A 27037-nucleotide genomic window follows, 5' to 3' on the forward strand; every position below is an offset into this window, starting at 1 on the left:
AACTTGATAAGACGAACGGGAAGCCCGTTACTGTTTATACAAGACCACGGCGAGGGGACAACAAGCCCAAGTACCTACGAGAGGGAACAGACTTTGAAAATAACTCTTTTGTATCAGTGTCGGATATACGGAACGTTATCAGATCTGAACGCCTTATCATTACAACACAGGATTGATTGTGAAATAATTCATCAATAGGGCTAGTAACGCAATTTCAAATTTTGACTTCATTTTCGTTAGAGCACATCAAATTGTTCTCTTGATATCAGGTCTTCTTACCAAAAACAATGTTTTACAAACTTGTGCTTATGTCGTTTTTGATTATTGGCAATTTAACAAATGTCATAGGGTTTTACCCCAATCAGTATGCGTCCTTTTTGAAAGGACCTGACTACACACTTGCAGACATTACAGAAATCGGCGTTTTACAAGCTGTAGCAACGTACTTTGAGAGTATACCTCCGCCTGGAAGTAGTACCACAGTCGCAGCTGGATCTCTGACAGGTATCACGGACATCACTGCTAGAAAACTCTACGATGCTTACTACGGAAGTAAGTATGATTATATCTATAAATTCAATTCTAAAACTAATCATTATATCAAACTAAACCCCAATGTCTTTTTTATATCATATATATCTTCTTGTTCCTATCCTGTTTTAAAATATTGATAACTGTTTCATGTATAATTTTTATACCTCCGTAGGTTTGCTTTGATAAATTAACTTAAATATTATTCATATTTCACACCCATACTGCGAACTATGTTAATATGTTATTAACTACGACTATAACCATACAATATGTATACGGAGACACTAGCTGTCCTCAGTCAGGCGGTGTCATGAAACTTTTCTTCATATCTAAGTGTTTGTGTTACATATCAAATAAATAGACAGAATGTATCGTGTACATTATCTATAAATGCCTATAAATGCCATCCATATATGTGTAAATAAAATAACGTTTTTATTTGGTTTCTGATGTAGAAATAACATATCAAGTAAATGACATAATAGCTTATAAAAAGACTTAGTTTCCTGATAAATACTAGCGGCATTACTTACGTCACCTAAACATTTCCAGGAGAAAGATTTGGTATTAAGTCTTGTAGTGACTATTAACTATAAGAAAGGCTATAATAATTCTATTTATCGGTTGGTACGATGTCGATATTGTCCTCGCTAACTAAATAACTAGACAGCAATCATGTAAAAATCCTAATTAATTGATCATCAATCCAAGGCTCACTCGTTACCTTTATGTTAACTGTTTAACATTCAACATTTATCCATCTTGTCTTTTTATCCCAAATAGATCTTCTTAAACATTGCGTTCAGTAATGGACTCTGATTTTAATGGATAAATTTCTTTTCCACAAGATTTCTAAAACATCACCTCTTATCAATTCTAGACATATTGCCGATATGTAAATATTGCGGTTGTACCAGCTTACGATTTATTCTTCAGTAATAAATAGCCGTCCCCAAACCGTCGGAATAACATTCATACGGACAGATTATGCTAAGTAAATTGTGATTCCTGGTCTTTGTCTTTCACTTTGTGTTGTGGTATCATTTAATGGCTATGTTTGGAAGTGGAAAGTAGAAAAGAGATAGGAATTATGATAGCTATATTACCGAGAGAGGATACCACTCCACCGTTATTTACCTGGCATCTACTTTCCTTTTCCATGCGCATGTTCGACCCTAGTATGGCTTTAAAGTGAGGACGAAACATAGAAAACGAATCACCGATAATCCCCATTATCTGGGTCAGTAAAGTCAGTGCTCGATAATTAGCCAGAGAGATCGACTATTCCTATCTAGTGAACTATCTTAATTAGCCTGTTGTTAGGCATATGTAAGAATAATAGTGACTCAGCATATTGATATTTGTTTTAAATTACTCCCGTTAAATTCCCGTCCTTTGTTTAGGGAGACAGCACATCTTGAAGGATGATAAAAGAGGCATACGTATATACTGTTAAAGAGGCATACGTATATACTGTTAAAGAGGCATACGTATATACTGTTAAAGAGGCATACGTATATACTGTTAAAGAGGCATACGTATATACTGTTAAAGCAAACCTTCAAATATGTTGTCGGTAAGAAGTGTTGTAAAAGAAGGAAGTGTTACTATATATATATGTACATGTAAACCCTGACAAACATGACTTGGGTTATTTTCAGACATTCTCCTTCTACACTCCTAAAAGTAAAAGTCACCGTAAAATTTCCCAGGAAAATCCAGATTAATCTTTAGATGTAATGTTGTTAGAATAGTAAATCATTTTGGGTGAAAGTGCAGATTTTAACACGTACACTTGTTAAATGAAGGATCATAGTATTCAAAGCGCACACAATAAAAGTCAATACCGACCCTCTGATTATGCAATAGCTTTTACAATGAAATGTCTTTTTATTTTCTAATTTAGGATAAACCTGATCTTTAATTTATCTTGCATACTATCCCGAATAAACATCGAATTCGACTATGTTCATCCTGTGTATATATGTATTTGGATGATGTTAATCTATTGCAGACAAACCTTGGGTATATCATGCATGAGTCGTGGTTAGAAAAGTGTTCTGGTTATATGGTTTGCTAACATTTCTGATATTACATGTACACTGTGACCAAATCATCTGTTGATATTTCGAACATACATCCCGCAGTATTAACACTTTTCTATCCTGCATGGCAATGTTATGTTAACCAAAGGACGCTTGCGCCTAGGAACACCTGGTCTGTCCTGGTACTTTTCCATATTGTAATATGTATTTTTGTTATTTTTTGCCCCAGTTTTATTGATATTAAAGTCAATTTCGGTTTCGTTTATATGTCGGTGTTCGCCGTTTTTATAAGACTGCGAAAACGCACAAGGTAAAGACATGATCGTTTGGGTAATATATGTATCTTAACAATAATTCAACTTCAGTCTTTAAGTTATGGTATTGCAAATTATATAACTGAAATTGCCACCTGGTTCCAAAGCACACACATTTCATTTTTGTATACATCTGGGTTAGTGGAAAATGATAAGATACTACGCAATGCAGTTACAAAATCTTATAACTTTAGCGGTCAGAGTCACGTGGTACAAATGTACGTTCATATTTCGTTTTTTTTTTTTTTTTTTTTTTAATGGTCCCCATCGATGAAATTAATTTTGCATTAATTCATTCTAGATATTTTTACTGGTAGCCTATATAGGATACCACGGTTTATAATCAATTCCTTGTACTGACATAGTATTAAGAATTATTTTATTAAGATGATGGATGGAGGATACTTGTAGAATCTTAATGAGTGTGTTCGTTGGACCGGGATTATTTCAACCCTCGAGTAAGCGGTTGACTGGGCATCACGAGGGCGCGATCCTCAATGTCCCATGAAATGTGTGCCGAACGTGATGACGTAACTAATTAATTATGAGTAGCTTCTTTGCGCGTGCAAGCTGTAAGAGTAATCTTATTCCAAGTACCCACGTGATCATCGTGTGGAGTATGTGAGAAACGCACAGCTACGCATAGTGTAGCCTAAGAGAAACACGGCCGTCTAAAGTACTAGCTTTAGGATATTAATTCTGCAGTCTTAATAAAGAGACGACAGGCAACCCGTTTAAAGCTGAAGCTGTATGATAAAGATTAAGTGTAATTATATATTTCGATACTAGCTATAAATCACTAAATTCAAAACTAGTATAAGACTTAGTGATAGTATTTTTGAAATAACAATACTAAAAGAAATCAAGATTAATGAGGCTCTTGTAGTTTTTGTTTTTGTTTTTGCTTTTATTATTATTTAGGAACTTGTTTTCTCGGGGTTTAATAGACGAGTTGAGTATTTGTTGATTAGAAAGCAGTAACCATACTCATTTCATATATAGATATTATCTTGAGATATATCCGTACAAGGAACGGGTAAACTAATTTACATTGAGACATGTCGGTATAAGGAGCGGGTAAATTAATTTACCTTGAGACATGTCGGTATAAGGAGCGGGTAAATTAATTTACCTTGAGACATGTCGGTATAAGGAACGGGTAAACTAACTTAACTTATTTACCTTGAGACATTTCGGTATAAGGAGCGGGTAATTAACTTATCTTGAGACATGTTGGTATAAGGAGCGGGTAAATTAACTTACCTTACTTACCTTGAGACATTTCGGTATAAGGAACGGGTAAACTTACTTACCTTGAGACATGTCGGTATAAGGAGCGGTTAAATTAACTTATCTTGAGACATGTCGGTATAAGGAGCGAGTAAATTATCTAACATTGAGTCATGTCGGAATGTCAGCGAAACTTGCTGTCAATATGTGTCAGTGTAGGTAAATAACAGGTGAACAACTGGTGATTTGTTTGAAAGGACCAGATCGAATCTGTCAATTCAATAACCACATAAATATCTCATTTTGAAGTTCGGATTTGGGATAAGTATCCTCTTGTTCTGAATGATAACCTTACACAATATAAATATATTTTATTTCACTTTAGAAATATCTTCTTGTTTAACTGATTTTATCATACGTTGACGTATTCTTTGCAGACGGTATTCTTATATCCACAAACGTTCAATCTGTACTTAGAATGTTTAGTAAACACTCGATTCTGTTCGTGTGACCTCTTGCTAGTTCCACCAGAAACAACTGAGAGTAACTTTGAACTCAATATTTAAAGACCACTTTTCATGACAAATGATCGCTTTAACGTTGATGTCATTCAAATAAAGTCTTCAGTCCGCTGTTTGGAATGACGTACATGTAACGCGTTTATCAATGACTGGGAATACGGTCCACGTGCAGCAAGAAACAATATTAATATCAGTTATCTTGTCATAGTTATCTTATTTATTTACTTGCCCCAAATGTGTCAGTCTTTTAATGTTGCCATTTGAAGTGGAAACGAGATTATAATCACATTTGGTATAGTGGGCTGTTTATGAATGTATGAAATATAAAAACCAACGTCAATGTCATTATGACATATCACAGAAGTTAGGAATTGAAAATGTCAGTAGACTTAATGTTATTTTGTCAAGTAATTATTTCCTGTTTAACGACAAACTAACTACGACTTACACCACATCTTTGTAAAACGATATATGTTAGAGGACATGGGTAAGAAGTGCTATTTTAGCCTTAGAGTTCCACAGCGAAACATTTCAATTCTTTGTGTAGTCGGCCTGTTCGATTCCCAAAAACATGCATCCCCGGTTGTTTCTTTGTCAGTGTCTTATCTTTCAAGACCCCAACATTAAACTTACATTTCATTGGCGGGTTAAGTCGGTGAGTCAGAATCGCTCACCCTTCTTGAACGCATGGTCCTATTCTAGTATCAATGATCGCCATGCAAATCTAGCTTTTTTCTCTCATTTCGCTCTCAATTTGAAGACTTATGCAGGACAATATAATATAGAATACCATAATACAACAAACGAGTACCAACCTCTATAAAAACGTATATACGAAAATGCATAAATGGTTAGTTCACTGTAATTTTCATTGTATCTGTAGAAACATTCCAGTCATTATTTCTCTGATAAACTGTCACACTTGAATTTTAGCCTCGGTCTCTGAGTCTTTTTAAGGATAGGGATTGTCTTAATAGATCAATCCGGTAGAACAGTAAACATCATATCTATATAATGTTCTGGTATACCTGGTTCTACGTATATATGAATTATCCCCTTGATTGATTAGTGAGATTTATGTGTATTCAAGAACAAGGGACATGCGTCTATGTTAACTAACCTTTATGGTTTATGACCTGCGACATTTTGTTCCTGCAACTTACAAATTACAATTGTAGATTCGTCCTCGGAGACTCGGTTTCAGGAAGCAATAAACGACCTCGTGAAACAGAATACCAAAGTGGACCAGGAACACTACAGGGAAGCTGTGTGGTATGTCAACGGCGAGCAAATCCCACAGGGTGAGCCACTCTCGCTTCTAGAGCTCTTTAATCTTAAACACCTGCTTTTGTTGGTGTTCCGTCTATTCAAGTGGATATCATATATCAAGAAGTCAGCTGCAATAACCGTGTATTGTTATTACTGTTTTTTGTTGTTACAAATGCGTTAATTATCTGATTTTGATTGATAAGTCAGCGTTTATAACTGTGTATTGTTAATAATGTGTATTGTTGTTACTGTGTAATACAAAAGTGTATTATTGTTACTGTGTATTGTTATTACTGTGTATTGCTATAACTATGATTGATATAGCTGTGTTATGCGTTAATTATCTGATTTTGCTTATTACACGTCTCTCCAATGATTTACCTTTTATGTATACCAAGTTGTAAACGATCTGCGGATGTATACAGTGTATACACTCTATACTTACTAGTAAGGAGATCCGATTGATATAGTTAAAATAGGTAATGTCATGGGTAATACATTTATCAGTCATGTATTCATAGTTTATACTACATCTCTGAGTATTCATTTAATGTAGTGTTCACAAAAATGTCTTAACTCGATAACAACACTAAATGATGTCTTGTGATTGAGATGTTAATTGTTATATTGATGTCCTTGATTATCACTTGGTGATATCAAACCAGTAAGAATAAGGAGCTTTCGAAGGTAGTTTTATCTTGGCTCTATAAGTTTCAAATGCGAAGAATATTTCTGTTTCATGCGTTTTAGTCTTCGTCTATGGAAATGAGATATGATGCTGTATCATAATATAATTATATTCCTTCATTTTCAGCTCATACACTACTGAACACACTACGGGATAACTTGCTGCAAGTTCTCGGCGCAACCAACCCAAGTTACGAACGCGCCCGAGAACTGGTTGGCCAGTACCTCCACATTATCCAGAGTTTTTACAGCAACACAAACTGGGTAGAGTTACAAAACAACGCCGATATATACGAGGATTTTGGTAAGTTTTAACTTTTACGAACCTTCAACGTAATTCTGGTTAGCTTGGTAATGTACGGTGTCTAGTGACATACATGTAACTTCAAATGAATGGGGTTGGAATCATGACATCGCCATAATCTGATAATTGTTATCAGTCGTCCATCATTTTTATGGCTTTTGTCAGGAGTCTTCTCAGAATCATAAAATGATGGTATTATACAAATTGTACCTGTAGGAGTAGATATCTATTACGTTTTTAATTTACACGAAAAACTAGCTATGTTTTAATGCAAAATAGGCTAAGGCGAAACGGCATTAACAGAATAGGATACATTAATGTGTTTGCAATAAATCAAATTAGATTAAAAAGACACGTTGTGTGTTTAATGTTACCTAATGACAGTGTCATGTATTTTTGAATGTCGTAGATAATTTGTAACAAATGCTTTTAATGTAATACCTTAGATACCATAGACATTTAAATATAATGTACCGATACTGATAAACATACGGCGTACTGTCCATTAAAATCTGAAACAAGTTAGACTATAAATTCCCGATTAATGCCATGTAGGGATATTCATTACGTCCTCATAAATAATACCATTACCCTGTTACAACGAGAACAGCCATTATTAGTATCATACCGGAAGTGCTCCTGGATAAACTCGTGATTACGTAATCATTCTCTTGTCTTCATAAAACGTAATGACCATCATTTAACTGATGTTGGTGGTACTAAATCTAAACTAAACTAAGATCAGAATGTTCATAACAATAGCTAGAGATTTATAGTCATACGATAATATATAAAGGGATGCACTTTTAAAATTCTTACGTTGCGGATTATTTTTTGACATTTAAAAGTGTTGTGTTTGTTAAAAGATTTCCGTAGCTTACCTTTTCTGGATAAAATGGGTAATCGATTTAGAATTTTGTTTTTAATTCACTGACATGATTTCAGGTCTGCCTGGTAAAACCTTGATGACTCTCGCCTCGCCCTCAGCTGATATGTGTAAGAGTTGTGGGTGAGTGTCAGAAAGTAGTATTTGTTGATACCCCATTAATCTAGAAACTCCATAAAGTCCCTAATGGACGCGTTTGCAGTCAATTAAAATTAATTTAATAATTATTACTGTTTTTATTCAATATCATATATTGTATGATTTTATATTACCAAATGCAATGTTATATTGTTACATTTCTCCTTTAACAACAAATATATGGTGTTATATTGTCACATTTCTCAATGGCCCTCAACTATCTAGTATTACATTGCTACGATTCTACATTACCCTCCATTATATTGTATTACATTGTTACGATTCTACATTACCATCCATTATATTGTATTACATTGTTACATTTCTACCCTCCATTATATTGTATTACATTGTTACATTTCTACATTACCCTTCATTATATTGTATTACATTGTTACGATTCTACATTACCGTCCATTATATTGTATTACATTGTTACATTTCTACCCTCCATTATATTGTATTACATTGTTACATTTCTACATTACCCTCCATTATATTGTATTACATTGTTACATTTCTACATTACCTTCCATTATATTGTATTACATTGTTACATTTCTACATTACCCTCCATTATATTGTATTACATTGTTACATTTCTACCCTCCATTATATTGTATTACATTGTTACATTTCTACCCTCCATTATATTGTATTACATTGTTACATTTCTACCCTCCATTATATTGTATTACATTGTTACATTTCTACATTACCCTCCATTATGTTGTATTACATTGTTACATTTCTACATTACCCTCCATTATATTGTATTACATTTTTACGATTCTACATTACCCTCCAATATCCTATGTTACCTGTTACGATTTCTTCACTACCCCACAACAGAACAGCTGTAGGGTTCCCGTGTTTCATCAACATGATGGGCTTTCCTCGCGAACTGACCAGTGGTTATCGTGATGGACAGGACATACAGAAACCTAACAGTGAGTATGCAGTACTCTGTTTCGCATAATCATATATCGACGTAAATTTTGATATGCGTTATCTAAAAGATTGATAGCATAAATATTGGGTGACCAACATTCATTACTTAATGAAATAACAGGTATCAATAACAAAAATATCTTTAAAAAGTTGTCTGATTTTGAGCATTTAACAACAACAAAAAAAAACCAACTAATTTAATAAAAGCATAAAAATACGTCGTAGTTATGTGATACTTTACCATAACACGTCATTACAGGATATTATTAAAATGTGTCCTAATTAACGTTCCATAAACAACATTGAAAAGTGTTGGAAGGGAGATAATTCAAACTATAAAATATACATTTGCTGTACTAGCCCGTCTGGAATAAGTGTAGTAGGCGTTAAAATCCCCGGAAACCTGTGCCCGACATGGCTGGAAACGATTCTCTCTTACTACGATACATTCTCCAGGCCGACACAGGGACCAGTGTCATAGAAAAGAAAAGAACACCAACGCAACCTACTCAAAACTCACTGTACTCACGACCGTTTCGCAGAAAAACGTTTTATATGAAACACGGCACCAAAAACGAGGTTAAAATGTAAAAACCAAAGAAAACTGTATCAATCCAACCCTCTGAATACGTGGAAACTTCTGACAAAAGTTTAGCAAGGACTACATTAGTTGACGACAAGCTAGATATTAAATGGCCACTGCACCCCGCGCACGTACCCTAACCGAAGCCTATTACTGCACGTGCAAACGTCGTGCCGGATCAGACAAATTATTCCCGCTGTACCTCAGAAACACGGAAATATTTAATACAATAAATGTTACGTACTGCTTAGGGGAGAACGCACCAGTTTCCAATACATTTTCGCAATGGTCAGAGAGTTCAATATCACAGTGTATTATGATAGACATCTGGTTTTTGTACCGACCCAAAAAAATGTGTCGTTATCTGTTCCAGAAACCTTGTGTTTGTCTATATTTCTTTTCTCTAACATTATGATAATTCCTGTTCCAGATGATCCCGCTACAGACAAATGTGATGTTATCTGTTCCAGAAACCTTGTGTTTGTCTATATGTCTTTTTTTCTAACAATATGGTCATTCCTGTTCCAGAGGATCCCGCTACAAACACTCAAGGGAAATGTAGTCACGGGGGTTTACATGATAAATCCGGAGAAAATATTGCAGCCCTCGGCGGTATTAACAAGGATACCAAGGACACTAATCTGTCTCCACATTTCTTCAAACACGACGTTGCGGGACAAGCAGCCATTGCCCACACGAAATATTTCCTCTCAGATCCAGGTCAGATACATTGCTCATATATAGAATGTCATACATATTTCATGAGAATGATAAAATATCTATATTTGATATCGACAAATTCTCTTATTCTAATGAGTTTAACTATTATGAATTACATATCGATGCGATTTTACCATTTTCTGTTGTCATGTGAACCGGTTACGTCTCGCTCACACGAAAACGTTGTCAAGTGTGTAGTAATTAAAACCGCAATTAATGTAGTAAAGGTACCGACACAAGCGCTTATTCTACCCTCGCAGTGAATGCACTTAAACGCTATATTGATTAATCAAAATCATGATTGTAAGCACTAATTATTTCTGATATTTTACTGGTGCGTTGTGAAATGCTATAAATATAAATACATCAGATGTATCTAAAACAACACCATTCGGATAATGATATAACCAATAAGTCATTTATATTCAACAAACATCTGCTTTAATAGGTTTGTACACGTGTTAGATCTGCTAACTGCCTATAATAAAGGGTATCGGGCCAAATTAACGTATTGACGCTTCTGATTTGCAGTTAATGGTATTTTGAAAGCAGTTGGGAATAATAAATTCGAAGAGTTACTCCAACTACGTCCAGGGAAACTCGTTAGTGTTCGTAATAGATACCAGTGGATCAATGGGGAGTGTCGTGAGTGCTGTGAAGACCAAAACCCAGGAAATCATCAACCTTACCAAGGGAACAGGACTGCAGCCCTACGACTATATACTGGTGACATTCAGTGATCCCGGTACGTATGGGCTAGTCTCCGTTTGATGTAGCGTAATACTTGTTAAAGGAAAATTACAATAACTTTTTAATGTCATGTCTATATTACCACTGATTAATTAGATGACTACCATTGCACATCGTTTGTAACTGGCCTTATTGACAAAATTGATGAAAACATCTACTTGAGTTAAAAATATACTGACATATTGATCTATTTGTACTAGAGAGTGCCACGACCGTGAAAGAATCAACCCACCCGAACGATATAGTGAACTGGGTAAACGCTATCCAGGTCTCGGGCGGTGGAGACTGTCCTGAATATATAATGTCAGGAATCAAAGCGGGTACGTATACCAACCTGGTCACAACAGTGTCGAGTGACATCATTATATGGCAGATACTTTAAAAATATATCTAAAGAAGTAATCAACATATATCAATAACACTCTTCCGTTTATACCTCTTGTTATAAATCCGTTTAGTTAACATTAAAGTGAATCGAGATACAGGGATGAAAATGAAAGTCTGGTATGGAATGGCGTGTATTTTTACGGAAATGTTTAATATTTTGACAGCGGTAGTAAAGGCGAAACCCAACTCCAATGTATATGTGTTCACGGACGCCACAGCCAAGGACCCGGAGAAACAACAATATATCCTGAGTATCGTGTCGGAGAAAAATCTACATATCGACTTTATCGTCACAGGGTCATGTGACAGTAGCAACGCCCACTTTGTTCAGCGGCGGTCCGTGGACGCACAGATGTTACAAAGTATGTACATATAAGTAAGAGTGATATTACATTCAGGATGTCTGATGTTTTCGCTTAATGACGCAATTGATTGATGGTTAGTGTGATGTATCGGAAACAAAGCTTCAGATAACGGCTTCTCTTTTGCAGCACTCTTATTGATTCTGTTGTTTATCTTGGAAAGAATGACGTCTTTCCATGGGATGGATCGTCCGCCCAGACTGATATTCGGATTCAGCTTTTATTGTTGCATTGTGTTGACGCTGTAGTTTTTGTTCTTATCATATATAATATTACGTAGAGTAATCGAATCAGGTTTGTACATTGTAAGTATATATACACTATGTCCTGTGTTGGCTGCGTAAATAAAGTTTTTAACGAGGTTTCCATGACACTGAAATAAAAGGGTATACTATTATATTTATCATGCAATGTAAGTTTTAGGAAAGAAAGGAAGACCTATATGTAAGTGACCGATGAATATCTGTAAAACACCACACAACGACATTTTATATCCCAAAACACTGCAGTATTCCCACTACCGATAGGTTCAGTTACCGCATGCTGTTATGACAACTAATCTTAATTAATATACATAAACAAAGTCAACAATGATTGTATGGCATGTTTTCTCAATCTCATTACCTTTTTCTTTACATAATGTAGGTGAAGGAAGGTCTCAGCTAGCTTATCATCATTACGATGACATGACCGGAAGGATGATTGCCACTTCCCGCCGAAAAGTCAAAAGTGGAAAGGTAAATGGAACAATTAACTGAATTTTATGCATCAGTCTGCATATCATAGTTCTATGTCCGATGTGGCGTTGCGTTGACTGAGAAAGGGATGATTTTGCGTTTATATCTGTAATATGCTTATAACGTCGATGTCTAACACCTACTTGATTTTAAGTGAAGATGAAATGACCCGGATATGACCAGCATTTCTATGGCGGGTGTTGTCGATGAAATGTTAGTCATTTGCTTCTTTTCATTTACCAAATAATATATGAATAGAAGCTCATTGAAGATATTTATCTGTGATAATTAAGGTAGTGAAATCAATATTAAAAATCAGTGTTTATTAAAAAGAACTAATAAATTTGAATAAATGCTGTAAATATTGATATTTTTCAGAGTTCCGGATCGGATATGGTAATCATACTACAGAAAACTGTTGGTTATGACGATCCATCTCTGGTACAGATTCCCGTAGACACGTCTCTGAGCAATATTGTGGTGAAGATCGAGGGAGATGTCGGGACACCATACCTGGCCATTCAAAAACCAAACGGTTAGTTGTAATTGGTCAGAAAATTGAAAGCGATATTGAGACTTTTATTGTATAACTATAATTTTATGCAATTGTAATTTAATTTTGCTTGTAACAAGCATTTTCATTGGCTCAAAAAAATATGTTATCATCTCATAACATAAAAAAAAATAAAAGGAACTACTTTCAGTTATACCGGAAGTAGCGGAGTAATCGTTGTTCACGGGATTTTGTATTTATCGATGTGTTTTTAAATATCTGGAGCAAAATAAACATGTTAAACTTAATGAAAATGTTTCTTATCGTTGTTATCACGGTTTATTCAGAGTACATCCCAGTTTTTTGTGTTATTGCTCAATAACGTAAAAAAAAACATTACAATTAACCCTTAAATAATTACCATACCACTAGCAATTTGTGTTTCTCTCCCTAGGGTCCTATGTAACTTTAGACGGGATGGAAGCTTCCGGGAACCAGCTAGCAGGAAATACGTTAGAAATGACAATATCGGTAAGGCATACTTCTTGTTTATCATGATGTTTTTATATTCAATCAAACATACCAGCATTGAAATCGTACGTCAATTCATTGTGCACAAATGTTAAATAAGTAGCAATGTGATGTAGTGAAGTGCTGAATACCCTGTTTACTTCCAAAGATACATTTGTCGGTTATCCTCGAGTAGTCGTGTATCTTTTATGTGAGTTTAATATGTTCGTAGTGTGTTGCTATATGATTATGTAAATATGTATTGAATATCAGAAAGACCAAAACAACTCAACATACTCTTTTCTAGAACCCCACGCCCGGAATATGGAAGATATACCGACTTGACAAAAGTGACTGGACATTGAAAGTCTCAGGAGAGAGTTCCACCACGTTTTCCTTTAAATTACACAAGTCTTCTTTGTTTGGAATGGAGGAATATCTGAGTTCTTCACAAACAGGTATCTTGTGTTTGGTATTGCATATGCATTACAACTAAATGATATATGTTTATGTCGCAGTACCCCAAGCTACATATTTAACATACAATTTATATCGCATTACACCAAACTACAGATTTAACATACTATTTATTTCCTTTTTCCCAGATTCTCTATCCGACATTGCTCTTGATATAAAATCCCATGACGATGTAATTGTCAGTCACGTGATCCTTAATGACGAATACGGTGATATCATCACATCGACTTTGTTGTCATCTGTGAACGGAAGTATAGATAAGAAATCTTATATTGGACAGATCGTCTTACCAGGAGAGGTAATAACATATATGCAGTTTGTTACAATGAACCTAGGGAAGCTCTAGTTAAATTCAATTTTCATTATCTTTTACAATTACCATAATCAATGTTTCTGAGTGTAGTAATATAAAAGTCGGAACACAATGCTATTGCTGTGTAAATGTGGTCAGCTCCAATGCCGATTGCTGTTATATTGTGATGATATATCACTTTGTAGGGGTACCGTGTCGCAGTGGAAGGACATGATAGCTGGGGTTTTAGTCTGAGACGTGAAAAACAACACTTGTACTCACATGTTGGAAAACGATCGGGTAAGTAATTGGCAGGCATTAACCATTTTACAGTGTTTTACCAATCGCACTTAAACTTCACAATATACGATCACTGGGTTTACCTAAACTATTTGCATTTCCTTTATATAAGTCCTTGGATTAACTAGTCAAGTAAGAGTGACATAGTTGCTACATTGTAATGTTATTTAGGCTTGAAATATGTATCTTAAAACTAAAAGAATAACCATTGCTCTAGTAAAACATCTACTTTCATATTTCGGTTCTAGTGAATCACAAAAGAAGTAGACGCTCCACGCCGACGTCTTGGTCAGGCATGGACTATTTTACATGGATTGCGCAAGCGTCCGGTGGTCACGTGTTTCATACAACGACTTCTAACATAGCTACAACTGCGGACGTGTTGAAGGTATTAGTCATTGTATAATTATATATATAGATTATACACACGGAATGTTATCATTAAAGAGATGATTCCGTCTAAATGTTTATAATCTAATTTCTAGATTTCTTAATTAATTGCTTCATAGACAATGGAGTATTAGAAATAGGATTTGTAGCTCACTCTTTTATATTATTATTTCTTCTTCAGTTTTCTTTATCATATGAACGCTTTTGATTAGTTTATTGTGTTCGGTATTGTTACAGAACTCTTTGTCCAATTCCGAAGTAACAATAATACGTGATATCATCAAAGGTGGAAGTACCGGCTGTGCCTCTATCAACATCCCGATAGACCGCACGTGTAAATCCTTTAAAGTTAAAGTACAGGGAGACAAAGGCCTTCCTGTTCCTCACGTACAAAAACCGGACGGTAATTGACAGTTTAACATATTCAAACTATTCGGAAATGCATTGATAAATTGCCGATATGGAATAATGTAAACATAAATGCCACTTCCTACAAGAATTTTCTTCCCCTAAAAATGGCTTAAAACCTGATTTATTGTTTGTTATGTATTCCGTTTTGTAAACGTAATGGAGCTTAAAGTTTATGTTCATGCACTCTAAGAAATAAGATTTATGCCAAATGTACATGGCTAATATAAAGGAATTCTATAAGAAAAAAAATGGTTATATGTTTTTTGTTTAGAGGAAATAATTGTTATTTTCGATTATATACAGGAAGTACTGCAGGGATTAACGGTGGTACAGCCACAAAACAGGTGATCGGATCTAACTACGTCATCCTTACATACCTGGTGCGTCCTTAGCATTATTGATCAGTATTATAACATTATCAATATTGATACAGATATGACTTTAAAGTTATATAACAAATCTTACATTAAGCAGGAAAGATAAATTGGGGCAAGGTGATACTTTTAGATGGTTAAACGTCAATTTACTATGTTTTAATTATAAAAATTATATTTTGTGCCTGCTCATAAATTATACCGGTCACGTTGGCATTATACTGATGTTGCCGACGTCATTTATGTCATGTTCCTTTTTAAAACAACAGCGAGAACACCACTAAAACAACATATTTGTTTGTTTATTCAACATATCAAGCTATGTACATGGTCTTACTGTTGATTTAATCCTGTAAACAGTACCCTGAACCCGGTAGGTGGGTGGTGCGTAGACAGGATGTGTACGGGTGGGACATTGAAGTAACAGCAGAAAGTGAAGTCGACTTCGTACAAAGTTTTCTGGAGCTCGGTCCTGATGGCCTCAATATGTTCGAAATAAAGGGACGACCGATAGCAGGTGGGTGTCTTTCTATTGTGTTTATATGCCGGCATACTTACTCATAGTGTCCATACTTACTGACAATGGTAAACTTAATTAATTTTGATAGTTATCATCGGTATGCCAATATACAGAAACATTTAATCCTCAGTAAAATTAAAGTATATGTCGATAAACGTTTTGACTCTAGACAACCATTCTTTATTGTCAAAATTTATAAAAATGATTGTTTAATTGTAATATGATGAGACTGGACGTTTTATAGGGTAATGCACCTGCATTCGTTTTATCCTAACTGAAAATGCATTGCAATAGTTGCATATTTAAGAAGTTAAAAGTTGAAAGATGTATCATAGAAAATACTGCTCTAACGATATTATTCGCAAAAAAATCAAGATAAAATTTAGATTTCGCACCTTGAATAAATGAACAAGGCTACGTCAGTTTTCGATTTGATATGAACTTTACTGTAAATGTTTTAAGGTGATAACATGACAATCAGTATTGCTATCCACAACTTCGTGAACATCACGACATTGGACACTCTGGTATTCCTCGACAAATATGGAGACGAAATCAGTAATTACGCACTCCAGACGAAGAGTACCCAGAGGGGTCGCGGTGTGTTCTCTACAACAGTCATAATCCCCGATCAGGTAATGCAGGATATGGTCTATCTTATCTCATCTGTGCGAATAAGATGTTAGAATGTTCCTATTGGAAACTTCTCTTTTCTGTAATGCTTATTATGTTTGCTCCTTGTCTAACCGTAAATGTGTAATATAAACATAATGTTTTTTTTAAACAAATGATGCTATAATACCACACTCCACCCCTATCTTTTACATTGTAGGCGTTCCAGGTAGCTGTGGACGGAGAGGATGACCAGGCAAACTCATTCAGGAGAGTACATACATCTCTCATCAACACAGTCGCCATAAAACTGGAGGACCTTCCAGTGCAAAGTTAGTGAAAAAATGTTGTAGAGGATATATAATATATACTACAATTCAATAACTGTCTCGCTTATTGCATTCAATCATAGTTATTATCACAATGAATTTAGATATCTATGTCATCGAGTTATGTTGAAGGATATGTATAACTGGTAATGGGAAGATGTCTTAAACATTTCCAATATCTTAAATCTTCTAGTCAATGTTTCGTGTGAATTGTTTGAAATTATAGAAATGCTTAATGAATGTATTTGCTGATGTTTATTAAATACTTGAATTACTAATATTTTGATATATTTTTGCTGTAATAGATCCATTTTATCTTGACGAGCAACTCGAGATACCATACATCATCACAAATGTGGGAGGTGGGACATCCATGGTCAATGTTACAATCTCAGACGACCAAAACCTCGCTATAAGGCCAACGTCACAGGTCATTTCCCTGATGTCCGGCGAGAACAGCACGTCCCACTTCACCATGTACGCTGACAGCGGACGGGTGTCTGTCGGTACCACCACGTAAGTAAAGTCAAACTCTGACAACTCGTAATCAATATCAGACATCTTAATGGAAGATTTCATTAATTCTGAAAAACTAAATAATATGAACTGTTTTTGCTAAATACCTTGCAATATCATTTATTGCTGATTGTTTGCTTGATACGTAATTACCGAAAGAAGAAAGCCATTATCCGCCAAGAAACTATAATAGGTAAGCTATGATCAAATCGAATAAGTAGTATTATTCATTTTAAATTCAGCCATTATGTTTATTACAGAACCATTACTATTACTGCTCAGCCATTATGTTTATTACAGAACCATTACTATTACTGCTCAGCCAATGGGAATCCTAGGAGCTGGATTCCAGTTTGTCATTGTGCGACTGACAACAGAAAAACGGACAAAACCAGTAAGTTTATAAAACATAATATATACAGACGGGTTAGTTCAGGCATTAGCGATACCGCATACATCTGTAAATTAGACTTATAGCGATGCCACACAATACATATAAATTATAGTAATAGGAATGTCGCATGAATCCTATAAATTAAGGCAATATAGATACTGTACAATCGTTTGGTCAGATGACTTAGTACGCATTTGCTATTAATTATCAATAACATATAAGCTTCGGTTTGCCATGTTCTATGCATATTAAACAGTAGAGGGTATCTGCTTCCAAACGATGTCATAATTCTTACTCAAAATCGATAAAACGAGAGCAAAACTATTCTAAACATTTTCATGATTTGTAAAAATCAAAAACTTGTTCTTCCTGCAGAAATTTGATACGATTCCTCCACATTGCGAGGTCCATCCCAACATACAGGGCGTCTGTGGATCTGATGAGTGTTTGTGTGGCCAAACTTTCGTAAGTGCTGACTTTTCACTTTGGGACGAAGGTGATGGCCTCGCACAGGTTGACCCGGTCGGAATAGGTTCCGGGAACTTCAGTCATACACCTTTTGTTATAGGGGACACAAAGGACAACAACACCGTCAACGGCACACTTAGGTGAGAATGATTCATACTGCCTCAGAATTACAAAATTAACAGCAAACGCATTTAAATCAAATAGTTATCACACTGCCACTATTCTCTGGAAAAGGCTATTTTATCTCTTGAAATCTACGCCGAGAAACATGATACATATCCATATATCACATCAAATCAATAATAATTATTAAACACTTTAGGTTGTGGTGACGTTAATGAAGTGGAACCGAAAAAAAGGAAACCAACACGATTGATGACCATGTATGCATAAGATGTAGTGATTTGACACTGTATTTGTATTGTAGGGTGGATTGCTGTCGGAAAACTGTATACATTAACGTTGTAGACAACGCCAGTTTGCCAACGCAGTGCAAAATAGACGTGAATCCGACCTATCAGAACAAGGGGTGTAACAAAACGGTAAGGACCTAATAGACGTTAATCCGACCTATCAGAACAAGGGGTGTAACAAAATGGTAAGGTCCTAATAGACGTGAATCCGACCTATCAGAACAAGGGGTGTGACAAAACGGTAAGGTCCTAATAGACGTTAATCCGACCTATCAGAACAAGGGGTGTAACAAAACGATAAGGTCCTAATAGACGTTAATCCGACCTATCAGAACAAGGGGTGTAACAAAATGGTAAGATCCTAATAGACGTTAATCCGACCTATGAGAACAAGGGGTGTAACAAAACGGTAAGGTCCTAATAGACGTTAATCCGACCTATCAGAACAAGGGGTGTTACAAAACGGTAAGGTTCTAATAGACGTTAATCCGACCTATCAGAACAAGGGGTGTAACAAAACGATAAGGACCAAATTGACGTTAATTCGACCTATCAGAACAAGGGGTGTAACAAAACGGTAAGGTCCTAATAGACGTTAATCCGATCTATCAGAACAAGGGGTGTAACAAAACGGTAAGGTCCTAATAGACGTTAATCCGACCTATCAGAACAAGGGGTGTAACAAAACGGTAGGGACCTAATAGAATAAAGCGTGTAACAAAAACCGTTGGAATGTTTTGATAACGGCCCGTGAATATTGTATACTTAGAAACCAGATAGAAGAAAAGTTCCATCCACGTGATGCGTTTATTGCAATCGTGTAAATCCATTTCTGGCATCATTAAGTACATACCTTGAAATATTCCGAATCTAATAAACAGCACACAAGTATGACATTTCTGCTTTTGTATATCGCTCCTTAGCATACTTAGCCAAAGACTTTACTTTAGAACAGCATTTAAGGGGGAGGGGAGTAATCTTGTTCTAAAGTAAAATCTTTCTGTTTTGTAATATGGAGGAGGTGCCACTGGTAACACTTCGACACGCATGTCTAAGATATATAAATTATTCAAAACAATCCACAAATACAGTTGATTACTACTGTATACCATAAGTAAATTGAATACGTGAGTAGGAGAAAAGAATTATGAAGAAGAGATAGTCACAGAATGATATGTGTTACAGACAATAGATACGACACCACCTCACTGTGGGAACCTGACAAACATCCAGGGTCTGTGTGGTAGTGATGACTGCCAATGTTCTAAAACAACGGTTACGGCCAACTTTGAGATTTGGGATATCGGCGACGGTCTGTCCACCATTGATGCCTTGGGTATTGGAAACGGCAGCTTTACGCACACACCGTTCGTCAAAGGCGATGTTAAAGCCAACAACACTGTGGACGCCTCTCTAAGGTTCGTTTTGAACTAAAAAATAATAATAAAATGTCAAAGCTATCACTTTGGTACTGCATTTCTTACACTTTAACTTTTTATCTGTTGCAAAGACATTACAATACAAATAATTCACTGTACTATTAAAACCCGATGGGAGTAATTCAGCTGTAAAGTGATCCAAAAAGAAAAAAAAAAGAAAAGAAGATTTTGTTACATCCATGGTTTAGATTGTGTGGTATGGTAAGTAGTAATAGTTTTAGTACATATTTGACAAATTTGGTTTTTAAACGACGACTACCTTTTCTGTAAAACAACTAGCACATATGACACCATATCATCCATTAACAAGCCTTTAAAGTATATATCACCGAAATTAAACATGAAAATAGTGTTGATTTATATCTATATTTCAGCGTTGATTGTTGCCGGACCACAGTGTTTGTCAATGTTATGGACATGGCGGGGCCTTCCAGGACAGTGTGTTGTAGATATCAACCCGAGGTACACGGGCTGCACCAACAATGTGAGTCAGTTTATAGTCCTTAAGGTAACACAGTCGTGTCTTAATGCAATACACATACCATAGTTACGATACACGTAATCTTCACATTGTAGAAACACATTGACACGACTCCACCAAACTGCACATTGTTAAACATCCAAGGTACGTGTGGAACGGACGATTGCACGTGTCATCAGTCTACGGTGACGTCAGATGTACAGTTGTATGACGTTGGAGATGGTTTATCCACTATACATGCCGTGGGACTCGGTACCGGGTCCTTCACAAACACTGGGTTTACCAAAGGCGATACAAAAACTACAAACATTGTAAATGGCTCTATAAGGTAAGGTGATAGGGTAATTTTTCATTGTCTAATATTTATTATGTCTACATTAATTACGGATTGCAGATTAAAATGAAATACCGTATTATAAAACAATGCCTCTATCGTATGTACATCTGTGTATCATGGACCTAATATATAAAATGGACTTGTTTGATAGCTATACTTTTACATCTCTTTACCTCTAATCACCGTTACAATGTTAAGTTTGTGTGATCACGCATTGATGTTAATAAATAACATAAATATATATGTTTCAAACAAACAAAAATGATTCATGTGTTTGACTTATAACAGTGTGGACTGCTGTCGAGAGGAGGTGTACGTCAATGTTGTTGATGAGGCTGGCCTACCAGGTCAGTGTATACTATCTGTGAACCAGAATTACACTGGCTGTGTAATCACGACTCCGACTCCTACCACCAGTACTACAGTCAACACTACCACTCAATCCTCTTCAGCAAACCCTGTCTCAAACGCCAAGTCTAGCTCAGTGTCCAACGCTGGGTCATACACCGTATCCAACTCGGGATCTAACACTCAGTCCACCGCCGCGTCAAGCGCTAAGTCGGCCACTACATTAAAATCTACTGTTACTAAATCCACTAACAGTGTAAGTTTAACGAAATAGTTCAGTCAAAGCCCACTCAATATTTACATCTCTAAAGTATATTAGAAATCTACACGTAGATCGAGAATAAATCTAATTGAAGCAAATGAAATGAAACCATCAATGAAGCTAATAAACCAAACCTGTATTCATTAGGAACATGTTTTACTAGAGTATTTGTAGTGTTGCAGGTATTTACTGCATTTATCTTAGTATTTTATTTCATATTTATATAAGTTTATAACTACTTATGTTAAATGGTTGTCACATCTATAATACAATAGAGTTATTAATGTAATATTGAACGAGATAATGTTTCTGCGTTGCAGGCAGCACAAAACAGCGGAGACAGCGGTGGAGATGAAGGGGTATCTGCTATAGCCGTGGCAGGAATCGGATTGGGTGCTGGAGTTGTTGGGGTAGCGTTTGTCGCTGCTGGGACATATCTGATTAAATTAAAGTTTTACAAACCTGTAGCTCCCCAATAAATCAGATCTACATACTGGTAACGAAGAGTAATGTGATAGACAAGCGAATGCCGGTTCCCTTAAGTGTAAACGAAATAATGCTGTTTTTCGTGTATATGAATAACGAAATCTTACATTTTATGATGTATAATTTATGTAATAACAATAACAACTGAATGCTTTGAAAATACACGCTTTTACTATCAGTTGCATAAGTTTGTTAATTGTTTATAACACATTCATTACACTACATGATGTTAGAGTGCTATTTATTTTTTATTAATGATACGATACATATTTTCATATGAAAATGTTTAGTGATTCCTCATCTTACAAAATTAGTAATTAATGTTTTCTGTAGTTTAAGTGTTTCTAACGTGTTATTTATACAAATACATTTTGCCTTTCATCATGCATCTGTGATATGAAATATACATAATAACTGAATAAAGATGTGTGCACTGTATACTTTATCTACAACAGTATACTATTATATAGGTATACCAATGCTTTTAATGTTCTTAATATAAACAGGGTACATTTTATGAAACGCCACCTAATTTTTACTATATTTTGTTCAAATTTATTGTTTTAACCATTGTTTGTAAATTTGAACACATATTAATCAAAATTCAGTGACATTAAAATTTATAAGGGAATTCAAAATCTATTTAATATTTTACGAGTTTGTAACTTGTAGATACACATTTTTTGCATAGAAATGAAATATCTTTTAATATTTTATATACATTGTCTTTCATGTTTGTTTCATCGATGCTTTCTTCATGTTTGAGTTATTGAAATGAATTTTGTTTCTAGTTGTTATAGTTGATAATTTATCAGCAGAGTTCCATTGTTATTGCTTAAGTATTTTGTATGCAAACAATACACCATCCAGACGGACGAAAACGTCCAACAATTCTTGTTAGTTAATTTCGTATTACCAATAACATACCGTCTAATTGTCGATGTCATCAGTGAATACATTGTTCCAAAAATATAGATTTGCTTTCAGATAATGGTCAAAGATTCAAATCTTGATTTGAAATTAAGATACTATTAGCATAACTCAGTTATTTCTTTCGGGGACGTTGAATTACCGGACAAAATTAAACGTGAAGTGAATTATGTAGTTCTAGGCATTGTACATATACTTTTGCATGTTGTTATTTATCATAATCTGTTACATTGCTTTAATTTATTGAATGACTGTAGTGCTCTAGCTAAATATTCATCTGCAGTTCAAGTCTATAATTACGACTTAAGTTTGGTTGTATTAACGCTTCAATTTGATTTTCAAACTACAAGACGCTTGACGTAAACGTGATGTCATTGGATCTTCCAAGGTATCAAATATCTTTTTTGTATTTGATAACAAATCAGTTTTTAAAAATTATGGTGAACTCTGTTATTTTCCAATAAAATGATGCCTATTTCTGAGACAGGATTTTCAATTTTATTGTCATATTTTTAGATACAGTGTGATACGGCCCCAGTCTAAATTTTCCAGGCAACTTCTTCACATTTCAATGACTCATTGATTGTAGGGGAAAACCTAGCATTGGTTATTTGTATCAAGGAACATGACAGAATAAAATTAGTGAATCTTTTGAAATATTAACCTGTATATTTTACCTGGGTTCAATAAACATACAACTCTGTGATGTTCATCATAATCAATAAAAAACGTTATTTTTACAAATCTGTTAGTAGTTTTGTTTTTATTTCAATGAATTCATACACATACACCTACATATCTGAAATATGAGTTAATAGTAGAAAGGTATTTTTAAAAGTTTGAATAAAATAGTGCTTTTATATTTTTAATTGAATCAGTGTTCATGTATATGTCGTAATACGACCATAACAAAATATTTAAGCATTAAACAGCTAGAAATGGAAAACCAGAATGATTTAATACACAAGAGTTAATTATAGGGAGAATACCAATGTGTAACTCTTGATATGAAACATGAAAATGATAAGAAAAGACAAACAAATATAAAAAAAAAAAACAGACAGGCAAAGTGCATATTGTCGACAGTACAAATACGGTTAATAGAAAAATTATGAGTTTTTTTAAAGCCACATACTCCCAAAGAAATATACATAAATGTTTACATTTTGAACTCTTTACAGATTTCAGACTTAATATGTACGTTGGAAGTTAGCAAAAGAAGAAGAAAAACAAAAAACAAAACAAACAAACTCGAAATCCTATTTTGCCAGATTTGCATTGGATTGCTGGTTAGCTTTTTCCGTATTCTTCATTCATTGTCAATTTACCGATTTGATTTTTGACGATGTTTTGTTATATTGATATTGGTATATTTTAAAATAAGTATTACGATGTATGATTGTTTATATTGATCAGTTATTACGATAAGATTTTGTTAATGTGTTCAAATGACAGCTTTAATAGGAATGTTCACGCATGCTCGATATGTAAATAACGGTCGTGTGTGTAGTTTATGTGTAGTGTACGTTGTTGTAGCCTCGTTCTTGCCTCGCGAAAAAATCAAATGCGGCGAGTTAGTTATATACATAGATGTCGCAAGGATTCCCCTTGGTCAACCGTCCAGTCCGACGGTCATGTTAATGGTAGGAGAGCGTGACTGAGCATATGGGACTGCCATTAATACGTGTGTGTAGTTTATTTGGGAGTATGCGGCTTTAAAAACATTCAGATATTATTTCAATTTACAAATACTTTTACTGGTAGACATTCAACAATCAAATGAATTATATATGCAAAATAATTTGTCCAAATAGGCATTATTAAGGATAGCAATAGACTGACTATTTATTGATATATATATATAGTCAATGAATCTCCCGAAATACTACATATCGAATGTTATATTACGTAATCTCAGTTTTCTACGTGCTCTGGTTCTCTGTCAGCGCAGCCATGCTTGTAGGGTACAGCCACAAAAAGGAGGGATCGGCGATCTGTAATATGCAATGGGAGTTTTTTTTTTAAAAGACTGAATATATAGTACAAGGTACTTTTAAATCAATAATATTGAATTGGAATTCATTTATTATATAGAATAAAGATTTTATTGGTGTAAGTCTGGAGGCAAAATTCAACATCCATATATAAATTTGTAATGCTAAGCACCGGAACTAACTTCCTTAGTTAAGATAAAATCATCATCAAGGTGAAAAAAAATATCAAGGAAAACATGATTATATATATATATTAATAGTGATACTGCGACAAACACTGAAAATGTTCAGGCAGCAGTCATGCAAAACGTAATATGCGAGTATTTACCATTTAAAGCATAATATATGGGTATTAACTGCAAAAATACAAACATTATTTAAAAGGATCTTAAGCGAGCTTCAGATTATTTTCATAATATTCTCAATCAAGGCATACACGGGTCTGTATATTTATTAATAGCATTCAGTTTTTAATAAGAGGTCAACATGATCGATATAAATTTTAGATTCTTAAATGAGTAAGATAACAATGACTATACATGTAAATGCTTTTAATTAAGATCTTTATTACTCTTACACTTGTGAGACAGTTAATGGAGTTTCCATCAGGACATCAATTGCTCACTACAAAACGTAAGTTTATGTTAATAGGAAATAATCCAACAGTAGAATTTAGAAATTTTGACAATAGACATCTGACTTAAGCCAATATAACCCTCTTTCGCTGGCGCGTACACTTCTTGTTTTGTTAAGGTGTTATGGGGAAATTTAATCAATTTTACGAACTTTGTAAACATAAATTATCTTCTATGTGGATATATGCAAATACCAGTATATAAAACTCACCCTCTTTGCTGGCACATATATGCACATATGACCATCAACTCTAAAGGCATCTGTGGAGGCTGTTGTGTTGTCGTCGTTGTAGTAATCGTCGTCGATTTTCTTTCTTCCTGAACAATGTTGTTATTGATGTTTATTTCAATTTTTATTTCCTTTTCATTCGTTTTAACAACAATGTCTTTCACATCTGTAGTTTCCTCAGTTCCTGCATGATGGCCTGGTTCGGAATCATCATGAATGTAGTTCATGGAATGATATGCATTATCCAGAGTGGAATACTGACGGATAGTTTCAAAAGAAGATGACGGTGCAAGGTCAATGAACGACGTGACTGACGGAATAAAGCTACTTTCACTTTGATAAACGGTGCTTAACATTGTTTTTTCTAAGCTATAAACACTGGCTAAAGTTTGCTCGTCGTGTGTCGTCTCTTTGGTACCATTTAGACCAGTATCCGTTATACTGACATGGTTACGTAAAGGATACACCGTGGAAATCATCAGTGTATCCTCGGAAGAGATTTGGTAATATTCTGTTGATTCTGTGGGGACTGTTGAGTGATATACGGATATCTGACCATTACTGTATTCTGTGTTGTGAGATGTCAATAGTCGGTTTGAGAGGTCCGTCACAATTTGCGGCCTATCAGTTAAGTCATTATTTATTTCCAATATTTGGTTTGACTCTGAAGAAGAAGAAACAATGTCCAACTGTACACTTATTGGCATTGAAGATAAGGTTGACGATCCTGGAAAGCTGGTAGTCATGAGAACACTTTGTAGATCGGATACATTGATGTTTTTCATCTCGGTTTTAGCAGTAACAGTTGGTAACGTAGCTGTCCACTTTTCAGCGTAATCTGGCAATACATGTATGCTGGATATGAGTTGAGATGAATATCCTTTGTGTATTAAGGGGGATGAAACTAAAGGTTTGGAACTTTGTTTCGAATTATCAATAGATTCAAGCTGTGTTTTCTCAATGATAGTTTTGGATGCCA

The 27037-nt window shown here is 34.9% G+C and overlaps 2 protein-coding genes across 2 annotated transcripts; one reads left to right on the forward strand and one right to left on the reverse strand.

Moving 5' to 3' along the window:
• Positions 1–60: 60 nt before the first annotated feature.
• LOC117340882 lies at positions 61–23946 on the forward strand. The gene is given in 31 exon segments (XM_033902664.1): positions 61–552; positions 5823–5945; positions 6728–6904; positions 7850–7913; positions 8781–8878; positions 9991–10182; positions 10714–10781; positions 10783–10927; positions 11133–11252; positions 11484–11681; positions 12327–12418; positions 12797–12953; positions 13366–13442; positions 13729–13879; positions 14027–14196; positions 14397–14490; positions 14739–14878; positions 15118–15283; positions 15595–15671; positions 16026–16182; positions 16648–16820; positions 17018–17129; positions 17432–17642; positions 17943–18036; positions 18412–18644; positions 18932–19046; positions 20103–20335; positions 20731–20840; positions 20933–21165; positions 21463–21778; positions 22105–23946. Coding segments are annotated over 29 exon segments (4014 nt in total). The 5' UTR covers positions 61–287; the 3' UTR covers positions 20935–21165; positions 21463–21778; positions 22105–23946.
• Positions 23933–27037, reverse strand: LOC117316513. Its single transcript, XM_033871135.1, has 2 exons — positions 26041–27037; positions 23933–25194 (listed from the first exon to the last, which is right to left on the reverse strand). The coding sequence occupies exons 1-2, from the start codon at positions 26841–26843 to the stop codon at positions 25143–25145; spliced, it is 855 nt and encodes a 284-aa protein (XP_033727026.1). The 5' UTR covers positions 26844–27037; the 3' UTR covers positions 23933–25142.

The sequence above is a fragment of the Pecten maximus genome, chromosome 2 (genome assembly GCF_902652985.1).
Source record: "Pecten maximus chromosome 2, xPecMax1.1, whole genome shotgun sequence".
Taxonomy (NCBI): domain Eukaryota; kingdom Metazoa; phylum Mollusca; class Bivalvia; order Pectinida; family Pectinidae; genus Pecten; species Pecten maximus.

Excerpts from the sequence above, each read along its gene's own strand:
- LOC117316513 (XM_033871135.1), bottom strand. The coding sequence starts at position 26,843 with ATGAAAAACATCAATGTATCCGATCTACAAAGTGTTCTCATGACTACC. Across the intron at positions 25,195-26,040 it reads TATATGTGCCAGCAAAGAGG|ATCGCCGATCCCTCCTTTTT; the intron begins GTGAGTTTTATA and ends TGCATATTACAG.